General features: G+C 52.6%; 1 protein-coding gene across 2 annotated transcripts in view; it reads right to left on the reverse strand.

The window, feature by feature from the left end:
• Nucleotides 1–1,952: 1,952 nt before the first annotated feature.
• The window catches only part of Ece1 (endothelin converting enzyme 1), a 101,103-nt gene continuing 90,951 nt past the window's right edge, over nt 1,953–12,104 (reverse strand). For both annotated transcript variants that reach the window (XM_052716046.1, XM_052716045.1), the window contains exons 14-19: nt 10,706–10,809; nt 8,098–8,208; nt 7,396–7,463; nt 6,494–6,684; nt 4,664–4,759; nt 1,953–4,362 (exon numbers count right to left, since the gene is read on the reverse strand). In XM_052716046.1, coding sequence (XP_052572006.1) covers nt 4,186–4,362; nt 4,664–4,759; nt 6,494–6,684; nt 7,396–7,463; nt 8,098–8,208; nt 10,706–10,809 — 747 coding nt within the window. In that variant the 3' untranslated portion in view covers nt 1,953–4,185. The remainder of the gene's footprint in view (nt 4,363–4,663; nt 4,760–6,493; nt 6,685–7,395; nt 7,464–8,097; nt 8,209–10,705; nt 10,810–12,104) is intronic.

Here is a 12,104-nt window from a genome sequence, read left to right on the forward strand (position 1 = left end):
TCATGATTTGGGAGCCGGTTGGTGTCCCAAGAGAAAGCCTGTTACAATGACAATGTATTTTTTTGGGGGGGAGGGGTGTTGAGACAAGAGTTTCTCCGAGTAGTTTTGGTGCCTTTCCTGGATCTCGCTTTGTAGACCAGGCTGGCCTCAAACTCACAGAGATCCACCTGGCTCTGCCTCCGAGTGCTGGGATTAAAGGCGTGAACCGCCACCGCCTGGCTATGACAATGTACCCTCATGGCTGTAATGCCCACCAGCCCCAAAGCTCTTACCCAGCACCACACCCACCCATATACACGTTCTCTCACAGATAATTCAGTGGGGATTTTGGTTGTGAGTGTGCTGGAATTGCAGATCAGCTTGAGGGGGCATTTGAGTCACGGTCTGGACCTTTCTGTGCATGAACAGGTTTGCCTCTGCGCTTATTCTCCCCTGCAGTGAAACAGTACAGTTCTTCGTGAAGTCATTTGTCCTTACACCCATTGCTGTACTGGAGCCTGTGAGCACTGAAAGGCTTCTCCAATCCCTCCGAGCACAGCATCCCCTGCTGGCTCTCTGGCTCACAGTTAATGACTTCAGATCACTGACATTTCCCAGTTATTCTGAGGACACACCTCCGTTGTCTCCAAAGTTCAGCTGGAAGGGGAAGCCCCAAATAGGCAGGAAGCTCAAGTCCTATGTGAGGGGGGCATGCTGATGGTGGCAGGGATGGGATTCTTTACAAAGAGGGAGGAAGAGAAAAGATGTGGGGACCCAGAGGCCATCTGTTCTCTTGGTTGTTGGGAAAGGGATCTGTTAAGAGTACTGATGTGCGGGCGGTGGTGGCGCACGCCTTTAATCCCAGCACTTGGGAGGCAGAAGCAGGGGAATCTCTGTGAGTTTGAGGCCAGCCTAGTCTACAGAGTGAGTTCCAGGATAGCCAAGGCTACACAAAGAAACCCTGTCTCAAACAACAACAAAAGCACTGATAATCGCAGGCCAGGCCTGGGGGGGACAGTGGGAATCGGACAGGAGATGTCATGTGTCCCCTTCTTGGGGCAGGGGTGGGCAGCAGCCAGTACCACCTCTATCCCGTGTGTGTATGAGTGTGACACCATCAGGAGCCAGGAGAGAGGCCCGGAACATTCTTCCTGACACACAGCAGAGGAACCAACCCTCTCAACACCTTGATCTTGGCCTTTGAGCCTCCGGAACTATGAGAGAATGAAGTTCTGTCATGTTAGGCAGTGAGTTTGTGGAAAGAGAAGCCTGTATGGACTAGGTGAGGAAGGGCTTCCTGGAGGAATCGCTATTATGTGGGGCCTTGAAGGCTGGGAAGGAGTTTATGAGGCAGAGAAGCTGAGGGAGACCATCGTAGACAGAGATGTATATAAAACTGCTGGCTAGGGGCTGGAGAGATGGCCAGCTGCTCTCTGAGTCCTGAGGTCAATTCCCAGCAACCACATGGTGGCTCACAACCATCCGCAGTGAGATCTGGTGCCCTCTTCTGGCCTGCAGGCACACATTCAGGCAGAACAGTGTATACATAATAAATAAATAAACCTTAAAAATAAAACAAAGCATAAAATAAAACTGCTGGCTCTTTCTTGAACCTCTTTGAAAATCCCGATGCTACCCAAATATCTGAGACTGCAAAGTCCTCTGCTCTAAGACAACAGAAACATGACTTTTACAGTGTATGTGTGTGTGTGTGTGTGTGTGTGTGTGTGTGTGTGTGTGTGTGTGTGTGTGTGTGTGAGGGAAGGGGGAGGGCACAATTCTCACCAGCAAGGGGTACTCACACGAACCCCTCCTTGAAGGAGTAGCCAGGGAGGCACAGGAAGCAGTACCCTAGTATTCATCAGGGTCTGAGATTTCTGCAAGGGTGGGCAGCCTTGTGCTGACCAGGGTCCCTCTCACGGTCCCACAGGACACACATCACCCAAGAAGGACGAACGCTCAGACCCATGGCGCTTGGTACAAGTACTTTATTTTAATTACAATAGTGCTCACCCAAACTACAGTAGCACGAAACATAATAATACAAAAAATAGGTTCCGCAGCTCCAAACCCCACGTCCTTGTGCCCGCAGGGAAGCGCCCAGGCTTGAGAGGAGGGGTCTCTCTGAGAGCAGCTGCCCTTCTTACTCCTGCCTCTCTCATATCTCTGGAGGGATGGGGGTGGGGTGGGGTGGGAGTAGGGTGGTGGCAGGCTTTTGCATCCATCCTTCCCTGCTCAGCCTGGCTCTTCCTGCTACGGCTGCCCTGCTCACCCTGAGCAATGACCGTATTGCTGAACCCCAGCTCAGGACCTTGCTTTTAGACACTTTTGGTGTTGGAATCTTTCCAGGACTGCCTCTCCACAGGGAGGCAGGAGGACTGCAGGGAGTGGAGGATGTGGTGGGGGCGGGGGCGGGGTGGGGGAGCAGAGGATGCAGGCTCAAGAAGGTCCATCTCTATGTTGTAGCAGGGCATGGCTCCAACACCTTCCTGCTTCCTGTGTGGCCTTTCCCCGAAGAGCTATGAGACCCTGAACGTGCTTACAGGGACCAGGAACTCCATCAGGGGCCAGCTCCCTGCCCAAGTGCTAAGGCCAACCTTAACTGGCAGGGCCGAGACTGCATTTCTGGGCTTCTTGGCCAAGGAGGGTTATGGTAATCGGGAGGGGGGTTACTGTGCAATGTGGAGGCGTGGCCTGCTGGGTGGTGGCACTCCTGGGCTCCCTGCTCACAGGTCACAGGGGCTTGCCTCCCTCCAGCAATCCTGAGATCTAACACTAAGCACCACCTAGTGGGAACCCATACATACATCTATTGGGTGACACTGCTGGGTGGATGACTCCCTGTAGCCCAGATGGGGCTGGGAACCTCCCGTTCTCGGCCTCCTCTGGCTCACAGCACCCCACCCCCATGACAGGAGACCCTCCACCTCTAAGAACTGGTTTAATTCCACTCGAGTGCCACACACAGGAAGCTGAAAGCCTGAGAGAGGTCAACAGCTCCCCACACTGGACGTCTGTAGGCAGGCTGGGACAGTAACCCTGGGGGTCCTGGGAGAGCGGCTATGGTGTTGGCTTCTAGTCAGGACATTTGAGGACTCCATGGGGAAAGGCAAGGGCTTTAGGCAGGGGCTGCCTCCTCGGTGGAGCTCAGGGGCCACAGCCTCGGCGAAGGCACTAGAGAAGAGGTCCTGGGAACCAGGCCAGGGCAACTCTGGCTACAGAGCTTGGAGAGAGAACTGGACTACTTTTCCTTTACCATGGTGCCAAGGGTCAGCGAGGCAGACCACCTCGGGATGTCGGAATTGCTACAGAGAGGCAACAGGTCTCCAAGGCCAGAAGAGGCGGGACCGAAAGAAAGACATCTTTGGAGAACAGTGTGCATCTTATGGGGGTGGGGCCTCAGCCCTGAGGGGCTCCTATGGTCTAGTCCAGACTGCTCAGGTGCCCCCATGGGAGGGCCCTAGTCTGGCCTTGCACTGCCGCAGCTATCATTTGGGTATCAGTCCATCCTTGCTGGGGTTCCCATGGTTGGATTCCAGAGACAGGGCAGGTGAGCTGAGAAGGGTCATGCCCAGAAGCCTGGCCCCTCGGCTGCCCTCTACATCTCCTGACTGCAGAAACAATCCCGCCAACGATGGGCTAAAGTAGTGCTCAGGGTGGGGGCTTGCTCAGCAGCCTGGGGTGCCCTGGGGTAAATCAGTGGGGCTTCCTTTGTCCACAGGTTATTTAGAAAAAGAGAACATAATAAATATACTAATCTTTCCTTTAAAAAAAAGTGTTTTAAATGCGTTTTTTCCCTGAAGATTTCCAGTGTATTCCATAATGCTTAAAAAATAGTCTCCCCAAAAATATATCTTTAAAGCATTTGACACAGTGGTACTGTGGTATAACTGGCATTAAGATGTGGGCGAGGGGCTGTGTCCCATGGCCATTGTCAGTGAGGCCCCCCAGCTTGACACACAAACGCCCTCTAGCATCACACGTGGGTGTATGGGATGCCAGGGCTTCATAGGGGGTCAGATCTTGGGTCCATCATAGGCTTAGACAGGATGGCTGCATACCCTCCAGGGTGGGGTAGGGGCCCTAGGCAGCTGAGGGGCTGGGCGGTGGCCTGGAGGCTGGAAGGAGGGTCACAGCGCAGCCCCGCCCAGGAGCTGGCAGCAGGCCCCGCCCCCTCTTCCGCGTGTGCCATCTGTCCTGCAGCCCTTACCAGACTTCGCATTTGTGATGAGGGTTCATGGGGGAGCCAGGAGGGCAGCGAAAGTGTTCTGAGAACTCCTTGGAGTTAGAGACGGAGCCGATGACCCGGAAGCGGGAGGGGCTGTGCGGGTCGGTGATGAGGCCTTCGTGGGAGCTCTCAGGAGTGCGGACGGAGCACCAGACCTTGGAAGGGGGTAATAAAGGGAATCTGGGGTCACCCTGGGGCCCCGAAGCGGCTCGATTGGCCCCACTATGGCATCAACAGAATGAGCCTGAGCTCCCAGCGCGCCAGGAGGACCTCCAGGTGGACTTCTGTCCTTCCTTGCACCTCGCCTCCGTGTAAGGGAATGTCCCGAAGACAGTCTGCTGATTTAGGAAGGCGCCATTTGAGGGGAACCTGACTCTGGCTCTGGAGTCTTTGGCTCTGGAGCTCTTGTACATTCCCACGGTGGGACACACCAGCCTTTCCTCCTAGCGAGCTTACCTGTGCAAATCCTAGGAAGAAGAGCTGGTTGTTGGTGAGACCCAGGGTGGGCAGTGTCTGCTCAGCTCCGTTCTTCTTCACCCAGTTCTGGTAAGCCTGGGAGGAGAGAAAAGCTGAGCTGAGACAGGACACAGGTGAGGATGGGCCACTTGTGGAAGTCCAGGGGAAGCCCCACCTACTGGGGCAGAGGTGGGCGCCTGGGTGTCGGCTTCCTTCTGTGTTCTCATTCGAAAGGGGATGAGTTCAACCCTAGGGCCTAAAACACACACTCCACACCAGCTGCCAAATGTACGCTTTCCACTGCAGGCTCTTTCCGACGTACTGGCTGGATACCCAACATGCATCTCAAACTCAACACGGCACAAATGGGATGTTAGCTCTCTCCACCCCCACCTCCCCAGCGCACATATGGGTGTATACCAAGTACTCTGACTCAAGCTGATCCAGAACAAACCCCTTCCCCAAGCAGAGGTGTCAGTGACCCTTCCCAGGTGGTTGTGGCTGAGTTCTGGGAGAGCTGGGAGAGTAATCCTGTCACAGCTTTGTGGGCAGAGTCCCTGCTGTACCCACTCAACGGCTCAGAGTTAACATGGAGCCACAGAAGCCAGGCGGCCATAATTCAAATGTCACTCCTTCTAGAAGGCTGGCCTTGGACCCCACCATCCCTGACCGGCCCCAGTTAATGCTCTTTGCACAATCAATGGCACAAGGCTCTCCCTTCTGTGCCCATCACGTCACAGGCTGGGCATGAGCAGCTCCCACCTGCCGGCTACACTCTGCGGCACTTCAAGCACAGCACAGGTGGGCAGAAAGCTCTCAATACGGGCCTGCTGGCAGACAGATGTTAGGCCAGCTGTGAAATACTTCTGAACTCAGTTCCCGAGTCTGCAAAACGGAGATGGGATGCTAACACCGAGTCTTGAACTTGCTGAAGTCAAGACTTGAAGCCTGCTCACAGAACGGCCCCAGTAAACAGTGCTTTTCTGCACGTTTACTCTAAGTCACAGCAGGGAAGAACCCCTGTACTGCCCTCTGCCAGATGTCAGCTGTTTTTGGCCAGTTCTCCCTTCTCCTTAACTCTGGGTCAGGAGTGGGTCCAAGCCACTGGCTGCACTTTCCTAACAGCCCCCTGGTGCAGGTGCTAGCAACTCGGGTCTATTAGGCTAGCCCTGGGACTTGAACCCAGAACCCTCTCAGTGTCCCCATTGTGATCTGAATGGGACATGTCCCCCATAGGCTCACACATTTGAATACCTGACTACCAGATGGAGGTGCTGTTGGGACCGCTGAGGACCTTTAAGAGGTGGCATCTCACTGGAGGAAGTGGGTCACTAGGGTATGGGCCTCCAGACTTTAGAGCTCAGCCCACTTCCTGTTTACTTTCTAAATCCTGACTGCAGAGGCAATGTGGCTGGTCCCTACTCCCGCCACCACACCTTCCCACCATGACAGACTGTCCCCCATGGCAAACCAGAACAAATCCTTTGTTCCCTGAGTGGTCAGATGTTTTATCACAAGGAGAGACGTAACCAATCCAGTCCCTCTCCCATGCAGGCCCCTCCGGTCTGAGGTAGCAGTGGAAAGAATGGCCAGGCTGTGCAGTGGACCTGGGCCTGCCCTGTGTCTCAGGAAGGCAGGTTTCCAGCAGGAAGCCTTTGAAGGGCTGAGCTCTGAAGCTCACGGCCTTCTCGGTCAGCACTCAGCCACTCCACCCCATTTATCCACCCAGCAAACCAAGGCCCGTGGACCCGCTGTAATGAGCCTCTGTCGATGAGACACTCAGACAGACGCAGTCCCAGGACAGTGCCCTGGCGGACGGAGCAGACATACCCGGTAGGCTGCCTTCAGTCCCCCGTTGTCGGCGATGTTCTCCCCGAGGGTGTGCCGACCGTTCACGGGCTCCCCGTTCACGCTGTAGTTGCTGTACTGCTGAACCATGCACTCAGTCTGCTGCTTGAATGCCTCCACAGACGAGTTCTTCCACCAGGGCCGGAGGTTCCCATCCTTGTCATACTCCCGACCTGTGGAGGAGAGTGGTCACACATTGGGACCCGCTGCCTCTCCTCTGCCACCCTCTAGGCCCACGTGGATGGGAGTGATCAACCTATGTGATGGAGGTTTGGCCAGTCATACCAGAGACCAAGCAGGAAAATGGTCCAGGCCACTGATGGTGGTAAGTTCAAGGGCACAGAGGATGGGGCTAGCTTTCAATACTGGCTAAGGGCCCCTAACCCCAAGGAATAGATTCCTAGCCAGGGCTGGCAGTGCCAGGATCACAGGCAGGCCCCAGCTTTTCCTTCTGGGCTTTGGGGTCCCCAAGGCAGAAGGTACTAAGTGGGAGTCTGGCTATTAGCTAATGATGAGGGCTCAACTGCCAGTTCTCTGACTATGATCAGACCAGAGAAGTTTCTAGAATGGTAGAGAACTGTACACTCCCTGCCGAATACTATTGCCGACCTCTAAATATGAGCACCTTCCATGAGCAGGGGCTTCACAGTAACCACAGACCTTCCTACCACTACATGGAATCTTCATGTTCACAGCAGAGAGAAGAGAGGCGTGGACACGTGACGGGACTGGCCGAAGAAGCTCATACCGAAGGCAGCAGAGCCAAGCTTTGAACACTGATACTTCTGTACTAAGATCCTTAGAAGGGAAGGGACCAGGAGACAGACAGGGTGGGCAGGAAGCTGGCCAGTTCTGCCTGAATGGGAGCCCCAAGCAACGTGTACCTTGATCGTCGAAAGCATGAGTCAGCTCGTGGCCCACCACGACACCAATGCCACCGAAGTTCAAGGCGCTGGAGGGGGAACGCACAGGTGAGAAAGTGAAGCCCGGTCACGTGACCGCGGATCCCAGGACATGGTAGAGACCCGCAGGGCTTTCTGGGAACGTGGTCCCTGGAGATAGCAGGAGGCTGGGCAGAGCTAGCCACAGTTGACTATGCCCTTTTGGGACTGTGCATGCGTAACTCACTTCAGTAGAGCTGGATCTTAATACTCATGAATGGACTGAGGCTGGGGCCAGGTCAGCCTGTCTGCCTAAGTGTCACACAGTTAATATCCAGCCTGGGATTCAAATCCAGGACTGTGGCTTTCAAAGCCTGCCTGCATGAGACACAGACATGATGTCTGACCTCCAGCTGTGTTTTAAGACACTGTCCAGAGAGGTCCTGACTCTGTGACATGCTCCTCCAAGCCCCACTATGCAGGGACATCCAGAACCAAGAGAGGCCAGGAGGGAAGGGTCTGGGCCACAGAAGCTGTTTCGTCCACTATCTCTATCTCCCAATTCCAGGCATCTGGGCCCTCCGGGCACCAATGGCTCAAGGAGACTGGCTGGCTAAGTAGTCAGCTATGAGGGCTGGGCAAGACTGGACTGGCGGTTGCTGAGGTTGGGAAATGGTTGGGGTAAGAGCACCGGACATGACCTACTTGGGCGAAGAGCGGGTATAGAATGGCGCCTGCAGGATTCCAGCGGGAAAGACAATCTCGTTCTTGGTGGGTGAGTAGTAAGCATTCACCATGGGTGGGGTCATACTCCACCTGCAAGCCACAAGCACACATGAGATCTCTGGCAAAGCTCCTGGAAGAGGACCTCTGGAAGAGTAGCCGGTGCTCTTAATGCTGAGCTATCCCTCCAGTTCCCTAGAAAAGACTATTAAAATCTTACCCCTTCCTGCTGGGCATGGTAGTGCATGCTTTTAATACCAGCACTTGGGAGGTAGAGACAGCTAGATCTCTGTGAGTGTGAAGCCAGCCTGATCTATCTACACAGTAAGTTCCAGGACAGCCACAGCTATGTAGAGAGACCCTGTCTCAAAAATCCAAAAAACAAAACAAAACTAATAATAAAAGGAAATCTTCCTCCTTTCCTAACCATATGTCTGTGTGAGGCTTTTCTATCTCTACTTCAAAACAACGTGTTATAACAGTTGAATGTAGAGGCAGATATGGGACTCCAGCTGCCTTCTGTTAAGCCAGAATGAAAGAAATCTGGAGAGCCTGGGGTATAGCTCAGTGGTAGGAGAAAGCTCTGATTCTACTCCTAGAATGTGTCCTGAAAAGAAATTTGCAACACTTCTGTTTTTATCACACACACACACACACACACACATACACACACACACACACACCCTATAAAAGATTTGTACTTTAGGGGCTAAAGAGATGGCTCGTCAGTTAAGAGCACTTGTTATCACAGAGGACCTGGGTTTGGTTCTCATCACCATATGGTGACTCATGGCTATTTGTGACCCCAGTTCCAGAGGATCTGACCCCCTCTTCTGACCTCTGGGCACCAGGCATGCACATGGTACATAGACAGACAAGTAGGCAAAACATTTATATATGTAATTAAATAAATGTAAAAAATGTATTTTATTTATGTGTGTATGAATCTGCCTGTCTGTGGATATGTGCAGGTGTCCATGGAGGCCAGAGGGGCTGAGAACTATATTTGGGGTGCCTAGAAAAGCAGGATATGTTTTTGTTTGGTTTTTTGATTTGTTTTTTGAGACAAGGTTTCTCTTTGTAGCCCTGGCTGTCCTGGAACTCTCTCTGCAGACCAGGCTGGCCTCTGCCTCCTAAGTGCTTGGATTAAAGGCATATGCCACCACATCCAGCTACAGGATGTGTTCTTAATTGCTGAGCTATCTAATCTCTCCTGTTCTCATTAGAGAGAGACAGGGTCTCACTATGTAGCCTTAGCTGGCCTGGAACTCTACCAGGCTAGTCTCAAACTCATGAGATTTGCTTGACTCTTGTTTCCTGAGTATTTGGATTAAAGGTGTATGCTTACCATGCCCTGCACATAAAATATTTGAGAAAATAGTCATTTTACAAACTTTTCATAAAACCAAAAGAACGCATGTTTTAAGAGCTTCTTGGGTACCTGTTTTTTTAAGACTGTGTTTCATGTATTCAAGGCCGGACTAGAATTTGTTGTGTAGCAAGGGGGCAGCCTTAAGCTCCTATTCCTCCTGCCTCCAGCACCTCAGTTCTGAAACTGCAGGTGTGCACATCACCCCTGTTATTTTTTTTTTTATGAGGTGCTAAGGGTCAAGAATGCTGGGCAAGCACTGCATAACCTGAACTACACCTGCTGATCTGAGGATGGAGCAGTAATGTTTTAAGCATATGGAAAGGTCCTAAGACCAAACACTGTACATAACTAACCATATAAAGTGAATCAAATAGCTGGCATTTCAGTGTTTTCCTGGTGCAGAGGGGAGAGCCAATGAGGAATGGAAAAAGAGGAAGGACATTTGCCACATGAGCCCAGTCACTCTGTTTTTTCCCAGTGAGCACCACAGAGGTATTTTGCTGGGTGTCATTAAACCATGTAAAGATATCAAGAAATTTACCACATTACATCTATATCCGAATAACCACAGATATGTTCATGGGCGCATAACAAAATTTATGTGAAAGATCAAGTCAAATTTAAGATCGGATGAACTGGCGGCCATGCTGGTGCTGTACTGTGAAGCTTAAAAGCCCATCTCCCGCTTTTACCATTGAAGACTTAGAGGAAACAGATGTCTGAACCTCTTGTCCACAAGAGGGCGCCAGAGGCAAAGGGGAATAGAGTACCACAGCGACAGCCGTTGGGGCCCATCCAGAACCGTCTTCAAGCCCCCATGGAGAAGCCACCACTTTGGTTCCTGAGGACCTGAGGACTACCTGTGGGGCCTGCCCCTCCCCGGGGGTTCTAACATTTCATCGTCAGCAGGACCCAAGAGAGATGAGAAGCAAGCTCTGAAAGCCAGTTCTCCTCAGCTACAGAGCATTGCCCACTCGGCCAGCAGGCCAGGTGCTGGGTATGATGCTGACTCTCCGGCCCCCAGCCAGGACCCATTTTGGCCTTCAGTATCTACATCTGCCAAGTGAAAGCACCACTGTCTCCATCCCTCAGACGGTGCTCACAATCACACCCGTTATATCTGGCTTTTGGCAAGCAAGTGTGGAAGCCATGCTCCACCCACCCCAGCTCACTCTGGGTCTCCCTATGTGCAAGGAGCCCACACCTTGAGGAACTCACTGATCTCTGTTGGGGGCTTTCCTGAGCTGGTCGGCTGTGACCCTCCACGAGAAGTTGAAAAAGCGCATGGCGTTCTCAAAGTAGAGATCAGGAACTGCTGTGTACTGGGGAAGCAAAGCAGAATCAACAATCAGAGCACACTCAGGCTGGGAACCAAGGGAACCCCACAAAGCCAAGCGATTAGTCTACAGGCCAGAGACTGGAATGGAAGGCTCAGGGCTATAGGCTCAGAATCTCTCTTGGCTTTGACCTTCCTCTTCAAAGACACTAAAAGCACCCAGGGGTGTCCAAGAGCGTCATGGTGCTGTGAGATGTCTTGTTGCAGCATGTGGGATTTCAGCAAGAATATGCCCAGCACCGACAGACATATCATATCCTATGCCTGTCGTAGCCAATATGGCAAACACCAGCTATGAAGCATGTTAAATGTGCTTGTGTGGCGTTTATATTTTACTTTAACTGGGCTGGGGTGTAGCTCAGACGGTAGAGTTCTTGTCTAGCACACATGAAGCCCTGGGGGGGGGGTCCAATCCCCAGCACTCATAAGCTGGACATGGGGGTGCATGCCTGTGATCCCAGCACTTGGGAGGGGAGGTGGAGGCAGGAAGATCAGAAGTTCAAGGTCAACCTTGGCCACACAGAGTTCAAGGCTAGCCTGGACTACATAAGACCCTGTCTTTGTGTCAGTAAATAAAATAAAAATTAATTTAGTTAAATAGGTCCCTGTGGATGATACAGACCTAATGCCTCAGAAGTGGGAGGGGGCACCCTCATACACCCCTCAACACCCAGCTGGACCCTCATACACCCCTCAGTACCCAGCTGGACCCTCATACATCCCTCAACACCCAGCTGGACCCTCATATACCCCTCAACACCCAGCTGGACCCTCATACACCCCTCAGTACCCAGCTGGACCCTCATACACCCCTCAGCACCCAGCTGGACCCTCATACACCCCTCAACACCAGCTGGACCCTCATACACCCCTCAACACCCAGCTGGACCCTCATACACCCCTCAACATGCAGCCTGGTTATCTGTCCCAGACAAATGTAGAGTTCTTGCCTAGGTACATTCTAGATCTTTCTAGCTACCGGAAACAGCTGAGGAGTCCCAGGGCAGTACCTGTGGCCTCCAGGAGTCCTTGGCTCTGACATCCTGATACCCAGGAGCACTTTAAATGAGTCTCACAGAATCAGGCTGCAGTCTCACAGCCTCAGAGATAACTTTAATAGATTTGGGTTTTGAATACAACTCCGAGGTGGGGTTACTGTAATTTCAACAGTGCCCCAACCGACAACTCTCAATCACGAGAACACGAAAGGCCTAATCACATGGGTCAGAACCACAGTCTGCTCAAGGCAGTTGATTGGCTGGAAGCTCCAAGCGGCAGGGA

Source organism: Peromyscus californicus, unplaced genomic scaffold, assembly GCF_007827085.1.
Source record: "Peromyscus californicus insignis strain IS unplaced genomic scaffold, ASM782708v3 Scaffold_5__1_contigs__length_169319896, whole genome shotgun sequence".
NCBI lineage: Eukaryota > Metazoa > Chordata > Mammalia > Rodentia > Cricetidae > Peromyscus > Peromyscus californicus.